The 24,081-nt window shown below is 38.6% G+C and overlaps 3 protein-coding genes and 1 non-coding gene across 8 annotated transcripts in view; 3 read left to right on the top strand and 1 right to left on the bottom strand.

Annotated features, from left to right (window-relative positions):
• Positions 1–24,081, top strand: part of LOC144638724 (uncharacterized) — a 74,515-nt gene that overhangs the window by 26,848 nt on the left and 23,586 nt on the right. The window contains exons 1-7 of one of the 5 annotated variants that reach the window (XM_078497954.1): positions 13,736–13,812; positions 18,896–19,041; positions 20,188–20,463; positions 20,587–20,722; positions 21,734–21,788; positions 22,684–22,758; positions 23,841–23,980. In XM_078497954.1, coding sequence (XP_078354080.1) covers positions 20,192–20,463; positions 20,587–20,722; positions 21,734–21,788; positions 22,684–22,758; positions 23,841–23,980 — 678 coding nt within the window. In that variant the 5' untranslated portion in view covers positions 13,736–13,812; positions 18,896–19,041; positions 20,188–20,191. Of the gene's footprint in view, positions 1–13,735; positions 13,813–15,216; positions 15,646–16,171; positions 16,398–18,895; positions 19,042–20,187; positions 20,464–20,586; positions 20,723–21,733; positions 21,789–22,683; positions 22,759–23,405; positions 23,605–23,840; positions 23,981–24,081 lie in introns of those variants that run through there. The other 4 variants (XM_078497952.1, XM_078497950.1, XM_078497951.1 and 1 more) reach the window with 4 other exon arrangements.
• Positions 5,589–6,855, top strand: LOC144638761 (uncharacterized). Its single transcript, XM_078498020.1, has one exon. It carries the CDS (start codon positions 5,667–5,669, stop codon positions 6,477–6,479), a length of 813 nt encoding a protein of 270 aa, XP_078354146.1. The 5' UTR covers positions 5,589–5,666; the 3' UTR covers positions 6,480–6,855.
• Positions 12,078–12,151, bottom strand: Trnag-gcc (transfer RNA glycine (anticodon GCC)). Its single transcript has one exon. It is a non-coding gene; the product is annotated as a tRNA-Gly (tRNA).
• Positions 15,568–24,081, top strand: part of LOC144638723 (uncharacterized) — an 84,350-nt gene continuing 75,836 nt past the window's right edge. The window contains exon 1 of the mRNA XM_078497949.1: positions 15,568–15,584. The gene's annotated coding sequence lies outside the window, so the exon portion shown is untranslated. The remainder of the gene's footprint in view (positions 15,585–24,081) is intronic.

Raw genomic sequence — 24,081 nt, forward strand, 5'->3', positions numbered from 1 at the left:
AAGTTCAATTCAAAGAACTAGTTCGCTCTTATGAAAGCTAGTAGTTCATTCTAAGTTCTGACGAGAGGAATTTTAGTTTCAGGTGGTAGAAATATATGAAACTTAGCAAAACGCACGCAACCGATAACAAAGAGGTTCCGAAGGTGCGAAAGCCCGCGAGCGAACCTAGTTTTTGAGTCTAATGCTTGCGTGCGCTTTGCGCATGCGCATTAGACTCTTTGTTATATGAAAAAAGCTGTTAGCAATCCCAAGGGAATGGTTCGGGATCGATAATCGTTCGCTGTAATGTAGAAAACAATGATCAGCTGCAAGAACGGACTCCGTACGGACACGCACGATTAGTTTCAATTAAAAACAGCCAATCAGCGACACGTGTTCCCACGCATAATTAAAAGTTCTTTCTCAAGTCACGATTATTCAACACTTGAACAGGACGTAATAATTTTCCAGTTAAGACATTTGTAAGCTTTTTGTGAAAATAAATCTTCGTTTTCAGTTCAGTTAAGCACTTGTGTTTTCGTCTTGCTTTTAAGCAAGACGTCTTTGAGAAAAAATATTTCGACGGCGACTCGCGTTTATTTACACAATGCGACCAAATATTTATTTTGTTTTAAAAAATAGAAAACTTTACCTCGTATTTTGTATTTAAGTCATTCGAATTTTGACCAATTTTTTCTTTACAGTGCAAACAAAAACCTTCAAAAATAAAAGATGTACATGGATAAATGTAAATCAAGTTACGCGACTAAATCAAAATGCGTTTGTTTGGCCGCTTTGCAGTATTACACTGTCCCGGCCTTTGCCATACACTGAAATCGAATTTCATGCTTTTACGACTCTCAGAGATCTTAAGTTCTTCTTACAGCTAGAAAAATCATAAAATGGTTACATTGATATGGAAGTGATGATTCGCGAAATTTGTACATCATGATAAACAGTCTTCGCTCCTGTGTATGGTAGCTCGATAATAATTGCCTAGTTTCCAGCGTTCAAAAGGTCATCATTATATTGACGTGAGCATTTACACCCGTTTTTAGGAAAATCTGTCACTAAGTCCTTACAGTACAATGGAGTAACAGTCACTATTTCAAGTGCTTTTATTGCAAAATCTGTTTCAAGAGTCATCATCAAAATGGTGAAAAATCTGAAAGAAAACGATGTGAAGTTCTTCAACCCTTGTTGTAATGAACATGCTTTTTGTAAATCGTCACGCAATCTTGTCCAAATGTTTAATCGTTTCTGCTTTTACGGACAATACGGAAGAAGTAACATCAACTCCTGTTCATACTTTAAATTTTGTGAAGCATATAACATTTATGACTGTTTCGTTTTCATCCATAATCATCCACGATGCCCCTAGCTTGCTATAAGCATTTTAAATTAAACTCCCGAACACAAACCTCTAACCAATTTTAACCGGCTTACGAAAACCGCGCAATCTGTATCACTATGCCATACGGCATTAGACTCATGTCACCCTTGGTGACCTATTTTTAATGAGGCAAGCGAGCCTAATCATTATGCGAGCTCGGGCTAGAGAGTGCGAATGAATCCGCAACTTAAATAAATAGTTCGCTTTGGCAAAATAAGCTATATCGCAATCTCGCAGCTGAAAACACATCCTACGGAAAGCAATACGTTTTACAATAGAAAACAGATTTTAAGCTACATAAACATCCTTTCTAAAATGTTCATTTTCTTAAGTTTTAAAGTTTACAATAGCGGTTAACCGAAAATTATTATTTATTTATTTTTAAAGTTAAAGGTAAAATAAGGTTGAAACAAGGATTCCTTTTGATAAGTCAAATATGATTAACCGTTTAGCGGCTAGGGAAAACTAGATAAAACTGAAAGATAATCTTAAAGCAATCTGCGACGTGAGTTCTCACCTAGTTGAAACGCGAGTTCACACTTAACTCATAAATGAAATCTATGTTTTCTGCAGATGAGTAAATAAATAATTTGAACGCCCGAGCACGTACTAAGAAATCTATTCCTAAAATAATCCCAAAATATGCTTCTACAGACGCGCGGTTTAGGTAGTCACTCGCGGTCGTCTTTTCGCCTCGTAACGCTCGCCTATAGAAGGAGACTTGGTGCAAGTCTAGATGGCACATCTGCGGCTATCTTTAAAACAGGGAATGGGGAATCGGGGAATGGGGAATGAGGAATGGGGAATGGGCTAGGGAATCTTTAAACGGGGAATCTTTAAAAGCGGGAATCTTTAAAATGGGGAATCTTTAAAAGCTGGAATCTTTAAAATGGGGATTCTTTAAAAGCGGGAATCTTTAAAACGGGAATCTTTAAAAGCGGGAACCTTAAAAATGGGGAATTTTTAAAAGTGGGAATCTTTAAAATGGGGAATCTTTAAAAGCGGGAATATTTAAATTGGGGAATCTTTAAAAAGACGTCTGACAGAAATCGGTGGTTTAACTGAAAAATTTTGCGCGAAGATCTCTCGCTTCACGCCGAACACAGCGTAGTTAATAAAGGAGAAAAACCCCGGGGGGGGACTCCCATATGAAACGGACGGGGATGCTCGTCGGAAATTTTGAAAATGACCCCTAAAAGAGACCAATCTGGGTGTGGCTCAAGCCTTTCTTGACCCCTAAAAGATACCAAAAAACTAAGAATGGAGTTTATATTTGTATATTTCTTCGTGTGTAACCCTAAACGAGACCATTATGGCTAAAAATATTGGCGTTTTGGGCGTTTTTTCCCGGAACACCCTAAGCGAGACCAAAAGTTCGAAATTTACACCCCCAAGCGAGACGACGAGCATCCCCGTCACTTTCATATGCGAGTCCCCCCCCCGGGAGAAAAACACTTACATCAAGCAGCCTTTACCAGCATTAAGTACAGTAGCCCATAGAGGTGAATCAGTGTTGAAAAACAAAACATTGCTGGAGCTGCAAAAATGGCCAGAGATAAAACTTTGCAGACGATTCATCGAAAAAGTTTTGAATTTGATGCGTACGTGACAAACTCAACTCAGTGCAGCTCAAATTCCCGCCAGTCATGTGGTTTTTCAGGTCGGAAGTTCAGTTCCGCCATATTTCCTTGTTTTATTTTTTTACGACTCGACAATAATTGGAATAGAGTTCGAAGAAAATTCACTAATAGAAGTTAATCTACGTCTGTAAACGCTGAAATAAACTTCAGTACATATCGGCGAAGGTTTTTTTTTTATATATTTGTTTATAAAAAGTATTGGGGTTGTCAAACGCCTCAGCAGGAATGTTTTAGCACAGTGACCGATGACAACCAATCTTGTCACGACATCTTGCAGAAAGTGGTCACAAAGAACAAGTCATGATAAAATGTAGGTTAAAATTTCCCGGGGGGGGGACTCGCATATGAACGTGACGGGGATGCTCGTCGTCTCGCTTAGGGGTGTAAATTTCGGATGTTTGGTCTCGCTTAGGGTGTTCCGGGCAAAACGCCAATATTTTAAGCCATAATGGTCTCGTTTAGGGTTACACACGAAGAAATATACAAATATAAATTCTATTCTTAGTTTTTTTGGTATCTTTTAGGGGTCAAGAAAAGCTTAAGCCACACCCAGATTGGTCTCTTTTAGGGGTTCTTTTCAAAATTTCCGACGAGCATCCCCGTCCGTTTCATATAGGAGTCCCCCCCCCCGGGTAAAATTTATTCGTGGGCGAATAGCAATACCGTATTTTCGTTTATTTTTTCATCGTCAAGTAACGTCGAGGGGTTTTCTAATCGTGAAAACTCACCAACGTGTAGAACAAAGTGACAGATATGTAATCTGCGATAAATAAAGTCTAAACTTGACCTTTGCGACATTTCCTGTAAAATTCTTGCGACATTTCCTTTAAAATTGCTAGCATGTTAGAATAACAACTAATGATTACTTAACCTGGTTTTTACAAACATTCATTAAAAAGTATTTTATCTTGCGAACAGACTTTTCAGTGCGAGCTTTCCCACTGTAGACTTGAGCATGTTCGCAGAGATTCCCGCTATTTATTTTTTTTGTTTTAAAGATACCGGCTTTTAAAGATTCGCCATTTTAAAGATTCCCCGTTTTAAAGATTCCCCGTTTTAAAGATTTTCCATTTTAAAGATTCCCGCTTTTAAAGATTCCCCATTTTAAAGATTCCCGCTTTTAAAGATTCCCCGTTTTAAAGATTCCCGCTTTTAAAGATTCCCCATTTTAAAGATTCCCGCTTTTAAAGATTCCCCATTTTAAAGGTTCCCGCTTTTAAAGATTCCCCATTTTAAAGATTCCCGCTTTTAAAGATTCCCCGTTTTAAAGATTCCCGCTTTTAAAGATCCCCCATTTTAAAGATTCCAGCTTTTAAAGATTCCCCATTTTAAAGATTCCCGCTTTTAAAGATTCCCCGTTTTAAAGATTCCCTAGCCCATTCCCCATTCCTCATTCCCCATTCCCCGATTCCCCATTCCCTCTTTTAAAGATAGCCCACATCTGCGGTTCGATAGGCAATGAATAATAATGTATTTTGTCATCGGATTCGCAGCTCAGACAAAGGTTTAGGACACCTGCTGTTACGATGAATGGACTTCTTGGAGGTCTCTAAGACGTCTTTATTAGTAGCGTCTTTATTTATATAGGGTAGCACTTAATAGCTATAAAGCTAACAAACCCGTGGCTCTCCTATTTACAAGTATTAAAAAAACTAAGATGTACAATAAAAAACCTACGATATACAATAATATATAAGAAACGAATTCTCAATCAAAAAAACTAATTATTAAAAACTAATTAAAAATCTGTATTCGAAATAAGACATGCGTAACTATTCTTTGAAAAGGATTATTGAAGGTTTTAAACCATTCCAATCTTTATTCGAGTGTCGTTGTCAGCGTGACAGTTGATAGCAGGCTGACAGGAATACAGAAGAACCCCGGTAACTCCAAGTCGGATAACTCGAACACCCCCGCTTATTCGAGCTAACTTCCATTTCCCTTGGATTTGACCCCACTTTTCAGTCATTTTAACTCGGTTAACTCGAACTCGGATTACTCGAATTCCCCGGTAACTCGAACTATATTCCGTTCCCGTTGATCAAAATTTGGGTCAAATTTACACCGAAATCTGGAATTCCGGTTTTCTGCAACTCGCCACGGTTGCCCATTGAAATATCCCATTAGCACTTCCGGCTTATCGTTTAAAAACACTAAAAACTTACATTACAGCAATTTGATTTTAATTAGAGCAACGAACAGATCACGTATTTGATCATCATTTTCCACACTTATCATAAGAATGTGTGATCGTGTAAAAGATATGTTTAATTTGCACTGTAATGTATACTGAAGTGCTGAACTGAAAATCAGTGAGCACCATTTATTAATACGGTAAATTGAATTTTCAATCGACCCCGATAACTCGACGAACTGTTTTTCGTTTCCCTTCAGAGTTGAGTTACCGGGTTCTACTGTAGTAAAAAGCAGTTGTATGATGAAAGCCAAATCAAATTTGTTTCCGGTCCGGCTTCGGTCTGACCCGCTTGTACATGTAAAGCAAACAACGCACTCTCGTTGGTGTGCTGCTCAGCAACCAACGGTGGTTTCCATAACACTAAATAATATCGATAATTTATCTGTAACCAACGCCTATTGGATACAGGTGAGCGATCAAGCGTCATAGCTTCGAGATAGTTCGAAGCATCGAGAAGATGGCGCAAGGCGGTAACATGTATCCAGAAACTATCTTTGTGCAAACGGACCCTGCATTCAATGTTGTCCTTCGCTCTCTAACGGAGCTAGGAAATCAAAACCGACTGCAAGTGACACACTTCCAAACTGCAAGTCTTCAAAACATAGAAAGCAATGATGAAAGTGATGATCGGAGGCTCTTGTTCGGCGGTATCGCGGGGGAAGAAAACGCCAATGTCGCATTTGTCGCATTTGGTCGCACGGCATCTGCAGTTGTACGGATGTGCATGTTGGAGGCAGCAAATGTGGAACGAAGTTTTTGGCCGAGCATGGGGGAACATTCGGGGAGGAGAAACAGGGCAAAAGTGGTGAGAGTGGTCTTACAACAACGCCAACCGGATTTCCGTCTTGCAAATGACGAGAATAGTGCAAGACGTTATTGGAGCAGATACGATCAACTGTACCCACACTTCCTGATAGAACATGAAGTCAGTCAAGTCGCCAACAATCCGAACAATGTGCAAGCCACAATGCCCAGTATGATGCTTATCTTCAGAGACAACTTCACTGAGCTTGTTGAGATAACCACTACATTTACTGCCACACCAATGGGAGGGCAAGAGTTCAATAGCTACATTCACGTCACCTGCATCGTGCGAGAGATTATTGAAGGTAAAGATGGTGAATCCACCAAACAGCTGAAAATGTTGGGGCAGCCGGTACACATCCAAGACAAGTATTTTGAAGAAATGACGAAAGTCAAGGAAGCGAAAGATTTGGAACATTTGCCTGATGCTTTCGGCGAATTGAAAGTCGGGAGCACAACCGAGTAACACAAGAATTCGGCATCTCACTAGGTCTTTTATTTGACTTAAATATCTGTTTGTTCAGTTAAAACTGATGAGAAATATAAATCAATCAGTTAGTTCTTAGTGTGACTTACAAGGTGACTGATTCATAGAAGCAGTGTTCAGTAAGCTCAGTATTAGTTGATACTGAAACGTCTGAAAAGTATGCAGATTTTTTAATAAGCCACCCGCGACGGCTATTTGAATATCGAAGCTGAAATTTGCGAATTTTTAAGAATATTTTAAGAATAAACCCGAGGCTGAGATTTTGAAAAGAATATAGTTTTTAGTTGAAACAAAATCAGGTATTTTCATTTCCGTCACTTTATCTCTGTGACGAATGCTTTGTTTAAAGCCAAAACGGGCAGGCTGCAACGAAAAGCAATGGTACATGTGCACAATGTAACACGATACAGATCTGGACACCAAACACTTGTAATTGATTACCCAATACTTGCTAAAACGGAAATGTCAAACGGTATTTTCTAAGAATGTTCATAAGAATATTTTCAGCCTAAAATCGGCAGAAGAATAAGAATATTCAGCCTGGGTCGGAAAAACTGTATTCTTATAATAAAAAAAAGAGTGTAGGTCAAAAATAAACCATACCTAACAAATATAATCTTTTGAAAAGTTAAGACTGTAGTGATTGACACCTACGAACTCGATTGCGAAATGAGTCAATGGGTGCAGCCGTATGAGACATTTAGCACTAAATAGTCCAGTCCCTGAACTCTCTCTTCCACGCGCCCTTTATAGGGGTTGAACCCAGGCGCGCGAAGAGAGAGTCCAGGATAACTTGCATGCGCATGCTCAGAACGAACCAATCAGAAGCGAGGAGTGTGGCGTCACTTGCTTGGGACGCGCGCGCTAGGCTAAAACTGGTTCGCTCAAAATGACGAATTCAACTACGCGACTGAGCGCGTGAATAAATGCAAGAAAAAAACTGTGCTCAATTGCATCCAAAACCAATTCAATAAACAGCTACAAAATACTAGGAATAGTTGACGGATAGCGATTTTTGTTTCGCCGTTAGCTTTTAGCAGGCACTGACTGCAAAGCTACGCTTTTTAAAGTTATTCCGGTGATCCTGCTTTAGTACACGGTCGCGTAGTTGAACTCGTCATCAGTGCGCGCGCGTTTTTAAAAGGGCTGCCAAATATGTTTTTTCCCCCAATTTTGGGGGAAAACCTGGCGCATGCGCATGCAAGTTATCCTGGACTCTCTCTTCGCGCGCCTGGGTTCAGCCCCTATATAGGGCGCGCGGAAGAGAGAGGTCAGGGACTGGAAAAAGCACAAAAGGGCGTTGCAAGAAGACAGACGATCTGCTTGAATACCGTATTTTCTCAATTAAACGCCCCCGGCGTTTATTTCAAACTTGGCTTGGTGGACCCGGCGTTTATTTGAAGCCGGCGTTTAATCGAGGCCCGGCGTTTATAAACGGACTGCAATTTTCTGTCAATTTTTCAGAGTGATTTATTGTTACCGATCTTCGAGACCAAGGGGCAGTACTGCTGTGAGCACTAACACAAGAAAGGAAATGCGTCAGTCATGAATACCGAAACGCGAACACTGCTAGGTTTTATTTTGATGTACAGCGTCCATCCTAGCTATGTTACGCCGGACTTTTCCTTTAAACGTTTACTGTGCCATTAAAGAGAATATATTTACTTGTTAGCATAACCACACTGACCTACTATTGGTAATCGCGCAATCTGATTGGCTACACAGGTGCCTACTATTGATCAGTAGATGGCTCTCGGAGCGCGCGCTTAGTTTTCGCTTGATTTTATCAATCAAAACCTTCAATAAATCAATTCTAGCGATATTCTGAGTTTAATAGATCGGTGAATGGGTTATGCTAACACAATTAGACGGCTCGCTCTCGGTTTCTACCGGCTTTTGATAGTTGACTCGGGGCTTCGCCCCTCGCCAACTATCAGCCGATAGAAACCTCGAGCTTGCCGTCTAATTGTTAATTAGTTTGACCTCAAATAAACGCCGGGACCTCGAACAAACGCCCCCGGCGTTTATTTAAAAATTAGCAATTTTGATCCGGCGTTTATACGAGGCCGGCGTTTAATCGGGGTCCGGCGTTTAATCGAGAAAATACGGTACGTGTACGGCGAAGATGGCCACGGGCCTTGAGTTTTCGGGCATTGCTCGTTTCGATTCGCACTCGGATCCAACTTCCCTTAGTACACGCTGGAATGACTGGATCAAACGATTTCATCGGTTCATCGTGGCATTGGATATCAAAGATACAACCCGCCAATGAGCTCTGTTATTGTATTTAGCCCAGGATTTAGCGGGCCCAGAAGTGGAAACAATTTTCGAAACACTCACTGACACAGGAAAAGACAAAGATTTTGATACAGCTGTCGCCAAGCTCACCGAGTATTTCTCGCCCTTTAGTTCTAAATGTCTCATATGTCTACACTCATTTCGCAATCGAGTCCGTAGGTGTCAATCACTACAATGACAACAGAACTGCACGGGATCGAACAGTGCTTCTTTAGAGCTACAATGAAGGTCAAAAAGACTTGGGACACTTATGAAGGCGATCTCTTAATCATGCCAAATAACCTTTTTGTAGTCCAAAAACGGGTTTGGCACTCTTCTTGTTCATTTCTTAACCCACAAGCAATGTTGACAAACATATATGCCCTGATCTGTGTGAGATGGTCAATTCTCAACATTGCTTGGGGGGAAGGGGGTTAGCAGTCATTTGGCACAGAAATGTGCTAAGTGTCCCATCATTAATGTCCTGCATTGTAGGCTAGAAGAAAATGAAGGCAAAAGTTAGTCGCTACGAGCGCGATATCAGCCAATTCGATATGACCTTCCGATGACAGCAATTTTACATGAAGTCACTTTCAGTTTTCATATATTATCTCTCGAATTTGGAACCAACTGCCTTCAGTCGCAAAAAACGCACCCAACGTGACATCTTTTAACAAACATTTGTTGAATTTTAGTAGCTGCCAATGCAGACAATGCAGTACTTGCGGCTTTCAGCCGGTAATGTTGATTATACAGACATTTTGTAGCTTTCGTTTAAATCTTTTTAATATTGTATTTTAGAGTTTAAAGATCTTTTTAAGATTGTATTTTTAATATGTAGTAGTTTTTAAATTTAATATGTTTCATTTATTCTTAGTTTCTAAATTGTCAAACACTTTTATCATGAGCCTCTGGCTCGGGAGACTGGGAGACCACTCCCTGTGTATTTGACACGAAATAAATTACCTTTACCTTTAATTCGATAGTTCAAACTAAATTGTGGAAAAATACAACAAATTCTTTTATGTTATGACTCCAAATGTAATTCGCGATCATTTACTGAATCCATGGCTTTTATTAAGATTTCTAAAGTCAAAGAGGAAAGCCGTTTTGATTGTTACGGAACGATTTTCGGTAAAAAGGTAGATTTTGAAACAACACAATTTTCTGTTATCGACTAAAGTTAGCAATTTTCTGTTATCGTAAAGCTAGTAAAACCCGCTCTAAGAACAAAGCCTTTGAATAAGTAATGAGCTCCAGGTTTTCACTCATGTCCAATACTGTCGACTTGATACAAGTCGAAAAATACGCTTTAAAACCCGTACGAGTGGATAAGTTTCTCGACTCGACAAACCGAGTTGTCCAGTGGAAAAATACATCTGATTAGTCATTAGTTCACTCAAGGGCCGCAGCGAAAAGTTGTCAAGTCGAACGAGTCGTACGAATGGACAAAATTATTGTCAACTCGTCAAAATCACCTGTCTACTGGAAAAATACTTCCCATTAGATATAGCCACGAGCCGAAATCATCATACCTCGTTATTTAATCCATGAGTCGAAACGAGCGCGCTACGCATAAATACTACGTTGTTTAATCCATGAGCTGAAACAAGGGTGCTACACATGAATATACCTCGTTCATGCCCGTTCTTAAATCCATGAATATACACATGAATATACCTCGTTCTTCAATCCATGAACCAAAACAAGCGCGTTAAAAAAATTTAATCTATGATATGAATCGAGAAAACGCGCCGCGCGTGAGATCCGTAACGTAAGTGCAAAGTCTGGCGTTGCTTTTATATGTTTTAAATTTGTTTACGCCGCAATGTTTTTTCGAGGGTAAAGAGAAAAAGTCAGTTTATTTCCATGCTTTTTCGTGTAACATTCGTATCAATGCTTTTTGAACACATTAAACCGCGGTCTACTTAATACGAGACTTCAATATGTGGATGGCGTGGCAAAAAACTACGTCCGCAATGCGTCCATGTGTCTGGTGCAGACAACCATGGTCACAGGTGTAGAAAAACTATTTATACACCATTTTCCCGTCCAAACACCTGTTAGAAGAATGCGTTTTACCATTTTCCAACATTGAAAGGGGAGACGAGGTACTGACACGTATAATTCAAAGTTATAACAATCATAATTTCAGGTTTTAACGATTGCAGGAGGTTGAGTGATTTCAAGAGATTGATTTAGACATTACGATTTTGGCAGGGATTTCTGGCATGTTGTGGGTTGAAAAATCGACTTTTGAATCTACTAAGCACTTCGGTTAGCCTGAATAGCACTCCGCTTAGCCCGAATTAGCTTATGTTGCTTGCGGTTAGCCTTTAGACCTGCAACCTTCAACCTGCGAAAAATATCTGGCGTTACGATTTTGCTGGCATAGAGTACAGGTATGGAGGTAACGGTGGTGGTGTGGAGAATTGTAGATTGAGAGTTTTATTATACGGATGCAGTATACAAATTAAAAAACCGTATACCTTGTTTCTTAATGCAGTTGAACCCCGGTTACTCGAACTCTGAAGGGAAACGAAAAACAGTTCTAGTTAGCGGGGTTTTCGAGTTAACGGAGTAAAAATGACTGAAAAGTGGGTCCAAGGGAAATGCAAGTTTGTTCGAGTTAGCGGGGTTGTTCGAGTTATCCGAGTTCGAGTAACCGGGGTTCTACTGTATTACTGAAGCAAAACTACGGTACATGATCGCACGTTGGAATGTTTATTCCCTCGCTTCATTTTATCTGGCCATTGTTAGAAGTACTATTACCGATCTGAACACATCAACAGATAAACAGATAAAAAATACAAGGGGATAAAATATGAACGCAATTTAAGGATATGTAGCTGTTATCGCCACTATTAAAGAAGCAACATTTTCGCCCGCTAGAGTTGCTCTCAGCTACGAATCGAGCTGCTCTGTTGCTTCTGTCATGCTCTCTAAACTTGTGCGTGCACCCATAATTCGATAGACCGACTGACTGACTGAAACTTTATTTACCCTCGGTATTATGAGCCGTGTTAGGGCTCTAGCAAGTATATGCTAATAAAACCGAGCATTTCACAGTATACAACACAATGCGCAAAGATAGACCACAATACCGGGAACTCCGTGCCCTACTCTTTTCGATAAGTGTGTGGGTTCTTTAACGTCCCCTGTTGATTATAACACTGAAGATGCAGGAGACGGGGCCTACAGTTTATCGTCCTTATCCGAGAAGACTAGAATGTCTAACCATTTGCAGATGTCATTGCAAAGGCAGCATATTCTCCTCAGTTATTTTAAGACCCTGAGTGTTGGTCCGGTCTGGGACTCGAACCCGAGACCTCCCGCACGGCAGTCCGGCGCTCTACCAACTGAGCTAACCGGTCGACGGCCACTTTTATTTACGTTGAGTTTTTGACAAATTTCCTCCTCAAAATTATGTTAGACCCTTTGTGAAACGTCATCGCTTCTGCATGCACTGCATGCCGTTTATTTTTCTTTGTGTACGTCCCTATAATTTCCTTTATTGTGAAAATGTTACCCTCTCTTTCGCGTTAATTTCCTTTATTGGGAAGTATTTTTTCCTTCAATACGCGTTAATTTAAGTCGCGTTTATTCCAAATACCTTAATTAACACAAGCGTTAATTTCCTATAATAAGGTATTTGGATGGCTTTTTGAGAAGCCCATAAAAACAATCACGTGACCCTGTTGCGGTCGACAGCAGGAGTCTAATGTTTCGCGTTGGATTTTTATAGTTTATTCCTTTACAGTTCAACGACTGTTTCAAGGGAAGGAAAAAAAGGCTATGCCTGTATTTTTTTAACACTTATATAGCATTAACATCTTTGAATTTGTTCGTCATTTATTAATGTTTATACTTTCGTTTTCGCAACGCGTGATTTAAGGGCGGTTCATGTTTTATGAGATAGGGGGGGCTGGTGGGATTTGAGGGGGGCCAATATGGTCTGTAAGGGGGGGTCACTAAATATAATTGTACTTTTAAGGTGAGTTAAGAGGCTTCTGTAAGAGTAAAACAAAATTGCCAGAATGCCCAAAATAACATTCCTGAGGTTCTCAAAATTCAATTTTCCCGGGGGAGCATGCCCCCGAACCCCCCTACTTTGTTATGTACTAAATGCTCTTAACTCAACCCAACAGCTTATTGGTTATAAGTGCAGACAACCCATACTAACAGACGACATCCACAATAAACAGTTGAGGCAATGCCAGCTATTTAGGATGTGTTTTTTGTACACTGATAAATTCTTTATTCACAAGGCTCGATATATTTTAATTTCACTTGATTATTGTTTTTTTTTTTTGATTTCGAGGGGGGGCCAGGCAAAAAATTTCGATGAAGAAGGGGGGGTCATTATATATAACAGTGACTATCTATCAAATCCCACCAGCCCCCCTACCCCATAAAAAGTGAACGGTCCCTTTATCATTGGTCACGCACGCTTTTTTCAGTACAATGTATTTCGATTTTTCTTGCTGCGATCTCATATTCAGAAAGCTACCTCTGTGTATATTTATCCCGGCGAATTAACTTCTGAAATGAATCCTTTACGTATACTTCAATAATCTTAGCTGGTATATTAAAAAATCTTGTCATGTGCCATTATATTCAGCCAAATAGTCTCAACCGTAGTAGCTATTTCCCTGGTTGAAATGTTTGAGCTATATTAAAATACTTTTCAGTCCGTGAGGGATGATGGCTCGAGCTAATCGACTCACGACCGGCCTGGATATCTATATTAAAAATCAGCTGTAAAATAAATCACCTCTTTACATGTAATGCAACGGCTGAAATTCAGGGCAATGAACGTGTTTTTTTTTTTTTGACAGGTCACACTTGAAAAATTCTCGCGAATAAATATTTGATACACCGCACATGCGCTTTTGATCAATCACACAATCCCGTGACCTTGTGTAAATACTCGTATAAAAGCAGACGATAATGGATTATGCATTATTTTTTTACTCCTCTGTGGCATAGAGACTTGTTGCAATGTTTTCTTCGTTCATCAGAGGTCTGTTTCAAGGTAAGAGACTTGTATTTTTAAAATGTTCATAACTTCACTCATCTTTAAAGTTCTTCCGCCAAGTTCATGTTTGTACTTCCTCTTTCGCATCGCGTGATTTATTAAATTAGTGCAATTTCTCTCGCAAACGAAGATCAGATCACGAATCGAAGCGCATGAACACGCTTGTATTTCAAATTTTCCTTACTTCGATCTCAAATTCGGAAAACTACCACAGTGTGTTTCCGAAATTTCTTAATAGGGTATGTTTACCTTTCAATAATCTGAACTATTTGAGCTCGCACGATCTAAAATCTTGTGACTTTGTGTAAATACTGGTACTAAAACCCCTAATTTCTTCGTTCTTCAAGATGTGTTTCAAGGCGAGAGACTTGTATTTTTAAAATGTTTATAGCTTCGATCGTCGTAAAGTTCTTTCACTTAGCTAGTGCATGTTTTTATTATACTTCCTGTTTTGCATCGCGTTATTTACAAATTTCTGTGCAATTTCTCTCGCAAACGAAGATCAGATCACGAAATGAAGGGAATGAACACGCTCGTATTTCAAATATTTCCTTGCTTCGATCTCACATTTTGGAAAACTACTACAGTGTGTATCCGAAGTTTCTTAATTTGGTATGTTTACCTTTCAGAAATCAAAAATAATTTGAGCTCGCACGATCAAAAATCTTGTCGTGTACCATTATATTGAACAAAATAGTGTAAAAAGTATTTTACTGCTTGAAAAGTTTATAGAGCTATAAACACTTCTCAGGCGGCTCGAGCTAAATCGACTCATACACGAGTCCTGTGTTTTGCCCGACGTGAAGAATGAAGCATAGATGTACGTATTTTATTATAAAGTCATTTCAGAGAAATGAGCTTGACGGATCCGCTTGAGAAGTACGCCTGGTACTTGTTTGAATGAGCGAACAGAAAAACCTGAATTGCAGCCGATTCCTCTGGTAGCCAATTTTCTGAGAGAGAGTTTTGACGGCTGAAGTTCATTTCAAGGCCCTGATCGTACAGGCCACGCGTGGACTTCGCGTGGACTCGAAAATACACCGCACATGCGCTGTTTTATCATCAATGACACCATCTCATGACCTGATGTAAATACTTCTCAATCTCGTCCCCAGAGGCCGCGATCCTTCTGGTCTGCGCCAGGGATCGGGACCTCTGGGCTATTCTAAAAAGCCGCTGAAACAATAACAACACTTCTGATTGGTCGATCTGTAACGCGCCAAAATTTGAACGTGCGTCGGGATGGTTGTCCTGGCCCCTGGGGAGTTGAAAGTCTGTGCTTTATGCAAATCACAGATTGTGCACGCAATCAAAATATGTGCAGTTTTTGGATGTATTTCTGTTTGGAGAGGACATCAACAGTCTCAGAGCAATTCTTTTTTACTTAAATAAGCATGTTTAATGTATAACGATGTTTAACAGTAGAGAATGATCCCAAAACAGCATTAATTACAATTACGTGACACGACCTGAATTTGCATAAAACCGCAGACATGTCTAGTCTCCTGTGAATGAATTAACGGTCGAATGACTTTTTAATTATTCAGTGGAACATGGAGCGTGCGCAAAAGAGTCTTGCAATCTCTGGCGCACGCGCACAATCAAACCGGAACCAGGATTTCCTGGTTCCGGTTTGGATTCGTCCAGAGCCGTTGAGTTTCCCGACCGCTGGTCAAGGGGAACACAGGCTCTGGGGACGAGATTGAATACTTCTATAAAAGCGGACGGCAGGATCATGTGTTATTTTTTTTGACTTTGCACGGCACTAGGTCTCTGTTGCCATACTATTGCACTGTTTTATCCGTTTAGGTATCACTTAACTTTTCTAAGGTAAGTTAATTCAAAGTGAAATCAGGCTTAATTTGTGCTCTCTACTTCCGGTTTCAGTTTGTCGATCGAATAGCCACAATTTGCTTTCGTAGGCGTTTTGATACGACATACTTGATTGCCAATGATACAAATTTAAAAATTTTTCCTTGTCATACTGTGTCATAACTTTAACTTAAATAGTTTCCAGTATTTTATTTGCGGCCTTTTTGCCTTCATGTCACTTCACGAAACGAAAGCGAAATATGAATTTCCCCGCGAGCAGATTCTCCTGATCTTTTTAGTCTTTATTTGTTGTCCGTCGAAGCTAGTGGATAGAAAATAATATTTCACGGTCAGTAAATATTCTACGTTATTTTGATGGTCTCACTGGGCATAGTTAACACACGGTAAGCTTTTACATGTAACTTTGCCGTGACGTAATTGCAAAGTATGCAGCGTGCGCGACTACTGAAAGCGCGGGAAATACAAGTCACATGACAAGATCATGTGATCAACACCAACAATTTCCTCATGTGCCGAGCGAAAAAGTCAAATGTCAAGATGGAAGTACTTTTGATTGTTGTTGTGTGCGGATTTACTGATGGACCAGAAGTGGATATAGCATGTTTTACCAATTTTTCTTTTAATTGTTGGCTGGGAGATGTCGGTTAAGTCATTGTGAAACGGTTCTGCATAAACCCGACCGCATAGCTAGGACTTGTATATGTACAGTCAGTACAGACAAGCTTTCAAGCAAATCTTCAAAATTCCTGGTAAGGTGTAGTTTGTGTTTTGGTTGTTACTTCTGTTGACTGCAGGAAAAGAGTGTTTAAAAAACAAAGCACTTTAGTAATCGATATGAGGACTAATTTGTATTTTGTGATATATTTTTAAATAACGAAGCTGAAGAAATATGATTATGAATGAATGAATTAACTGGAGTTATTGACACAGAACTCAAACACTTCGCCATTGATTTACATCAGTTTACATTGAAGCTTTGCAAATGAAGTAAAATATGTACAATGTGTAAAATTGTATGATATAATTTAGAAAATATAATAATCAAATAAATAAGTCAAAGAAAATCATCATCATTCTGGTGGTGCATAAGGCCTCAATTCAAAGAAAATACTCGCCAATAATTCTAATTAATTGAAATCTCAAGATTATAAACAGTTATTGGATAAGGTTTTTGTGATATCCGGAATAGGCTGATAACACTTACCGAGACCTTGATTAATCCGGATATCACAAAATCCGAATCTAAAAACTGTTTTATTATACATTGTTTTTTTGGTTAAAAAAACAAAACAATGACCAACGATTTCAACCTGTTTCAACACTTGTCGGCTTGTCGTCCTGCTTACATGTAATTCTGAATGCTTTTCTTCAAAGTTTTTCGTGAAATAGTTCCATCCCAATATTTGTCAGTCATTTTGTGTTTTCCGAGACTTTATGGTCCAATAATTTTTTAACTTAGGCCAAATGATTGTTCGGTTGAAAAAGCGAATCGATGAACTATGAATTTCCTTCGCCGCCAGATGCCTGCAACATTTCTCTTGGAAATCATGTATTGCGTGTGCAACCTACAGATTAGTGAATAATCTGCTAGCAGATTATTCACTAATCTGTAGGTTGCGCGGATTCCCAGAATTAGCCATAGGCTTTTAGCCAATAAGAAGATAGCTAGTGACTACAATGTATAATAATATATTTTAGTGGCTGAATATTGATCTTAAACCAGATTGTGATGAAATACTGCCCATATGAATAATCAGCATTTCACAATAATATTTATATAGTATATATTGAATACTTCATGGAAAGCATAGGCGTACGAGGCAGGGGGGCGAGGGGGGCTGCAGCCCCCCCAGTGCTGAATTTTTTCGGGCAAAATGCTTGGAATTCGGGCAACAAGCCTAGCGAAAAAATAGAAAATAAGCCGAAAAATCTCAATATTACGTTCAAAACTAATTACATCAACAGAAAAAGTATTGGAAATCTACCGAGCTTTGTGGTTCAAAAGTCCAAATTTCTCATTCACCTGCTTTCCTTTCCTCTTGCAAATTGCTGTAATCATGTTCGATTTTCCTTGCAAATTCTGCGTGACCACTCAGTTTGATTCAGTTGCAATCAGCTTTTCTATAGCTTGAGTATTTGCGCGCCGTGGACCCAGTGTAAGACCTTGAAACAAAGCTGTTACAAATGTGATGGAGCTGATGCTTTTCTCAAATGTTAAGTTCTCAGGGCAAGCTAAAACTTTCGACCGATTCATCCCTTATGGTTTCACACGCTTTTGTGTAACTTTCAAGTGGGGGGAAAACAATGCAAATTGGCTTGCCCAAAGTACTTTAATTCTCGCTGAACTAGGGTGAATAAATAAAATATTTCCGAAGAAAAAGGATTCAGTGCATTGACACCTTCGGGCAATGCTACGAAATTAATTAAAGAACTATCGTTTCCTTTAAGCAAGCAGGCAAGGTTTTTTCACAACTATTTTAATGCATGTTTTGTTTTGCATATTATATAGGCCGCTTTATTCAACCCATGTCAATTTTTTTTTCGGGCAATAAGGTCTCCACCCCCCCAGGTCCGAAGGTGCCCGTACGCCTATGATGGAAAGTGTGCGTACATAGTATTTATGCACAAATTGGTGATGTATCAGAAATTGAACATGTGAGCACAACAAACGAGTGAGATTTCTCACACGAACCCATGAGTGCGTAAATACCGTACAAAGCACTAACCATGTGATATTGTGTACTGAGATTGCCATTGAAGTTATTGAACGCCCCATTAAAATTTGAACAGCAAGCTTAGGCAGCATTTTAGCATTTACAGGCATTTGGCAACATTGGTCTTCAGAAGCATGTGTTATATTGCGACACTGCTACCACCCTTGGAAGGCCTGTTTCTTAAGTGAGAGCAAAATGCAACTTTGCTGACTGCAGCATAAAATCTATCTAGATACCGTAAAATTCCGGTTATAAGCCTTGGGCTTATAAAACTTCATAAGGGGTTTAACTTTAACATAACTTTATAAGCGGAGGGGCTTATATCCGAGAGGGCTTATAAGCGGAATAAAAAAAACGTTTCGAAACAAGCCACGGGAGTGTTGATCGAAATACGTTTTTAGGTTAAAAATACATAATAAAGCAACATATAGCCCTGTTCAGTACCGGGGGGGGGGGGGGGGGCTTATAACCGTAATTTTACAGTAGCTTATCAGAGTATACACTAATACAAGATACTCTTGTACATTTGACAGGTCCTACAGTAACATGCCCTTGAAGACTTCAACTGCAATAGCCCTATAATTAGCATACTGGAAATTTCTTCATTTGCCATATTTATTTGTTGGCCAACTTGAACATTTTATATTGTGCCACTAAAACAGCTGTATACAAAGCTAAGGTAAGAGTCAATGTTTATTAAGTATTTTCAAAACTGAAACTGTGAACATACAGCTGCCCAGAGGAAGCTCTGAAATAACAGTGAAATACAGTCGAAGCTCTTGTACAGTAGGCAACCACCTTGGGAATGTAGCAGGTCCTATATAAGAATTAGCTCTCATAAGTGACCATGGGCTGAATCAATAAAGACTGGTTGCTCATTCTCAGGGTAGCAGTCTTTCTCCAGCCATAAATAATCACCAATTTTTAATTTTTTTAGAATGATTTTATTTTTTAACTGTAGAGATTTTACATTTCATTGTAATTTACCCTGAAAAACCATTTTTTGGAGAGGCAAATAAAATCTTATCTTTAATTTGTCAAATTTATCAACCAACATTACCGTATTTTCTCGATTAAACGCCAGGCCCCGAATAAACGCCTGGTCTCCAAGTTGTATTTGAAAATCAACTCCTTAGACAACTATTAAAGGTTAAATATGCTTTAAAAATAATGTCTAATTATATAGCTGTCAAAAATAATGAATAAAAATCATTTCTTAGAAACATAGGGCTTGAAAAAACTCCTGAATTCAAATAAACGCCGGCCCTATAGGGCCAAGTTTGAAATAAACGCCCGGGGCGTTTAATCGAGAAAATACGGTATAAGCCATTGTTATATATAGCTGGAATTTTTCACAACAGCAACCTTCAGTAGCAGAACCTTAACCCTTGATCATGAGGAGCAAACGATTGTTGTCAGCTAGAACATAATGTTAACTGTCTTAAGGCCTGTCTTAGGCCACCCTGTTGCAACATGTTGCAACGTGTTTGATGATGTTGGACCAAGTTTAAAAATTGTCAAATTTTTCTCCCAACATCTTGCAACATTTTTGGATGTTGCATGATGTTGTGCAACATTGTTGCGCTGGAGCATGCGCACTAGTTCAATTTGCACCATTCAACATACTGCAACATATCGCAACAGCTGGTGGCCAAACGCGTGCAACATGCTGTGCACAACAATGTTGCATTGAAATGTTGTGTGCGTTTGGCCAGCTGCTTCACAACATCTCACAACGTAACTCAACAATGTTAGGAAATGTTGCGTTGAAATGACTGTTGCATGCGTTTTGCCGGGCCTTTACGATAACTTTTTTGTGTTTCAGTATCATGAGTGTGTTAATGGGACAGCCAGCTGGTGCAGTTAAAGTCAAAAGATCTCAAGATGGTTTTTATTCTAAAACTGTCATATTGCTTAAGAAGAATGATTGTCAAAGAAGTAAAGGCAAAGTATATATTCCAAACACTATTGAAATGGCAAGAATCAAAAAGCCGAATACTGGACAGTATAAAACAAAGGTCCAGTTTTCCAAAGAAATGTCTGAAGAGATGGTGTGGCAAAAACTCCAGGAGACTTTTACTACCTTTAACTTAAATGGAAGGTAAGAAAATTTCCATGTGGGGAGGAGGCACCTGCAAGTGAACTAGCATTGACAGATGCCATTATTTCAGAGCAGTAGCAATATAATACTGTTTAAAATTATTTTACATTTTCTTCTATCTAGGATTTTTTGTGCTGCTGTAAGTCAGAACAGTATCACCTTTCAGTTTTATGGAACTCCATGTATATGGGATGGAAATACTATTAGAGAAAGGTTAAAAGGCAATTCAGTCCTCTACATTGTTATGGAGGATGATCAGGTTTGTCTGAAATGTTACCATCTAATGTGCTGATATTTTATGTGTTTCTTTTATTCATGATTTTTTCTAGTACAGCAATTAATACTGGTAAAAAAATTTTGAGGTCTAAGCCTCTTTCCTGTCTTCTGCGTTTGTAAACCGCTTAAAACTGAACAGTTAACAGATCTTTAACAGAAAATTAATTTCATCGCCAGTTTACGAATTAATTGTGCAAAACTTTGTCTGACACCTCAACTTTGATGGTGAATATAATAATAATAATAATAATAATAATAATTTTTTTTATAATAAATAACTTTATTTCATGCAATTATTAAAAATACAAGCACCAATAAAAGGATTAAGAATTAAAAAAGCTGTATAAAAAGGTACAATGTCTTTGTATAAGCGAGAATCGAAATTTAAAATCGTTTTCTAATATGTAATTAAATTTTTCCTTTATTTCAAAATAATAATAATAATAATGATAATAATAATAATAATAATAATATTTTAAGAGGAGGCCTCCAATCACCCAGGGGTGGTTTTCATGAGGGTCCTCTGAGAAAATAAATGTTAAACCTTAAAATACATTAAAATCTAAAACACAATAAAAAGACAAAACCTATAATATCATGCAACGTTTGAAAACCAATTTGAACATTGTCTTTTTTTTTAGATGATTCAATTTCTTAATCTCTTTAAATCAGGCAGCTGTAATTAGAAACTAAATTTTGATTTGAACATTGATCGGTGCTTCTGTTTTTAATAATTAGATGAATGCATTCTTGAAATTGACTAATGGATTCAAATTTCAAATATTAATCAATTCATTAATGTACTCTAGGGGGTATGCTTTACCTCGCGTGACTGTAAGATGCATTTCTTATTTTATAGCTGGTGGGATACACTTCATCTGACTATAAGAATGAGTCAATGCTTCTGACCTGAATGAGAATTTGTGTAAATTGCTAGGATCTTTAGGTGTACATAGCATTGAACTGACATTGTTACTTTTTGAATGCATTTCAGAGGCCTCTTTTGGATGAATCTGGTATGGTAATGATAATTGATGAAAGCCAACAAGGTAAATCACTTCCAACAAAAATTATCACAGAAATAGACTTGTGGTAAAGAGGTGTGACTACTAAAGACAATACATAATTATTATGTGACTGTATCTTAACTGTCAGGTGACTTAAGTGGTATATAACTATTTGACATGAACATGGAACAACTCTTTGAAAACAATAATTATTTTGACAAACTTCCAAGGAAGGAAAGGAAAAGAGGAAATTAGAAAAGGAAGGAAGGAAAACTAAAGAACAGCCTGCAACAGGGAAACAGGGGACCTGTAAAAGGGGAGAGGCAATGGGGGAGGGTGCACATGAAATTGTTTTGAACAAATGCCACCAAACTTTGTGACTTTATCTGAAAATATTTACCTGTTAACAATTTGGCATGATGCCATTGTTTACTGCACTTGTTTTTGCAATGGTGAGGCACTCCTTGTTATCCGTCAGCCATACATAAAACATATCCTGCTTTATTATTCAACAAATGCGCGCCCTGCCCATATATGGTCAAAATGTTAACGTTATCTGTCATCCGTACATAACAGATATCCTGCGATATACGTAGGTTGCGAAGATTCGTCCGAATTCTTGTAAAGCGCTGCATAATAAAGTTTTTCTTTCTGCAGAATGTGCTTCGTTGACAATTTGTTGAATAATAAAACAATTATCCTGCTCAATCTTGCGGAATATCGTCTGATTTTAGCCAACTTGGCCTATGGCCTCGTCGGCTAAGTATCAGGCGATATTCCGCGGGATGTCACAGAATAATTGTTAAATATACAGTTAGGTAGCTTGCCAAGATTTCATTTGAAAATACAGAAGTCTGTGAGTTATTAGCCTACAGTGGTATTTTAAGACTGAGACATGCTAGGTTACTAATAATATTGTTATGCTATTCATTTTAAGGTACCGGTATGTGCATTGGTGGCCATTTAGCAGCACATTATTTGACAGCCACAAGTGGCAGCTCAACATGTACAGGTGAAGCATGTCTGTCATTTGTCCAGAAATCTGTCAGTATACATCAGTTTTCTGTACACTGTAGTTTGCGTTCCTTTTCATTCCCTCTCTCAGCTTACCAGACAGTCTAGAAAAGAAAGTTCTCCATTTCAGTTTTGATCTCTTCGGTCTTTGGCTTCTTTGTTTATAATTTGCTTACCGTAAAGTTCCGTGTATAAGCCGCACCCGTAGATAAGCCGCACCCCCGATTTGGAAGCTCAAATTTTGGAAAAAATATACAGACAATAAAGTTTGAAGTTCAAGTGAAGTTCTATTGGAAAACAAACAAGGGCAATCAAGCACGGTTTCAAAACACTGACACAGCGGTTGTTGCAATGTTTACTATAAATTTAGTCTTACGAAAGCAAAATTTCACTTGTCATACCTTCTTTTTAGTTTGAGTTCACAATATCATAAACTTGGATGCTCTCTTGACATCATTTTTTGAGATTATCACTTCTCAACACTCCTGAACACTTGAAATACTCGTACGAATCGTACGCAAATGATGAATGCTTAGTAGCCAAGCTTTTGAAATGTAGAGAGGAGTCTGGGCATTAAAAACAAACATTGCAGCACTTTCTTCGGAAGAAACCACATTTTTAAGATTCTTGGAAACTGCTACCCGCAACAGGATAAAAACTTCATGCATAATAAGAGTTTGATAATCCAGCAGATGCATTTGCTGTGAAGGTCAATTAAAAAGTGAAGCGGTCGGCCATTTGCCTTGTGACGACGGAAAGACATGCTTCGAAGTGACCGGCAGGCTTCACTGCAAACCGGTTTGCAGAGGAACCAAAAGGCAGTGAACAACAACAAAGTTTTCAGGTTGTTATATGTTTATTCAGTAACGTCTTGAGAAGTTTTTATGAATATTAATTAGGCCTTTTAGAACTCCAACCAGCGATGTTTCCGTAGATAAGCCGCACCCCCGATTTTTGACTTGAATTTAGAGGAAAAAGGTGTGGCTTATACATGGATCTTTACGGTATTTTGTTAGGGATTCAATAAAACAGTTTTGTGTTCAGTTACCTACAAATCAAACATTGTAAATCCTTTGACAGATATGTGTCCTGGTAAAAGCATAAACAGTGTACATCAAACGAATGAGCAGCTCAACTCTATGAATGGAAATGAACCTTTTCTGGATGGTGCACAGGCTCTCTCCAATGAACAAACTGCCTTATATAAAGATATTGCAGAGGTATTTAATCAGAATAATCCAGATACATGTAGCTTGGTATTCTTTTAATGGCCAGTCATAACAGAGGATTGCATTGACTTGTAATGGTATCAATTGCAATG

The sequence above is a fragment of the Oculina patagonica genome, chromosome 14 (genome assembly GCF_052425735.1).
Source record: "Oculina patagonica isolate OP01 chromosome 14, crgOcupat, whole genome shotgun sequence".
In the NCBI taxonomy this organism is placed as follows: domain Eukaryota; kingdom Metazoa; phylum Cnidaria; class Anthozoa; order Scleractinia; family Oculinidae; genus Oculina; species Oculina patagonica.

Coding starts and splice junctions, on each gene's coding strand:
- LOC144638761 (XM_078498020.1), top strand. CDS start 5,667: ATGGCGCAAGGCGGTAACATGTATCCAGAAACTATCTTTGTGCAAACG.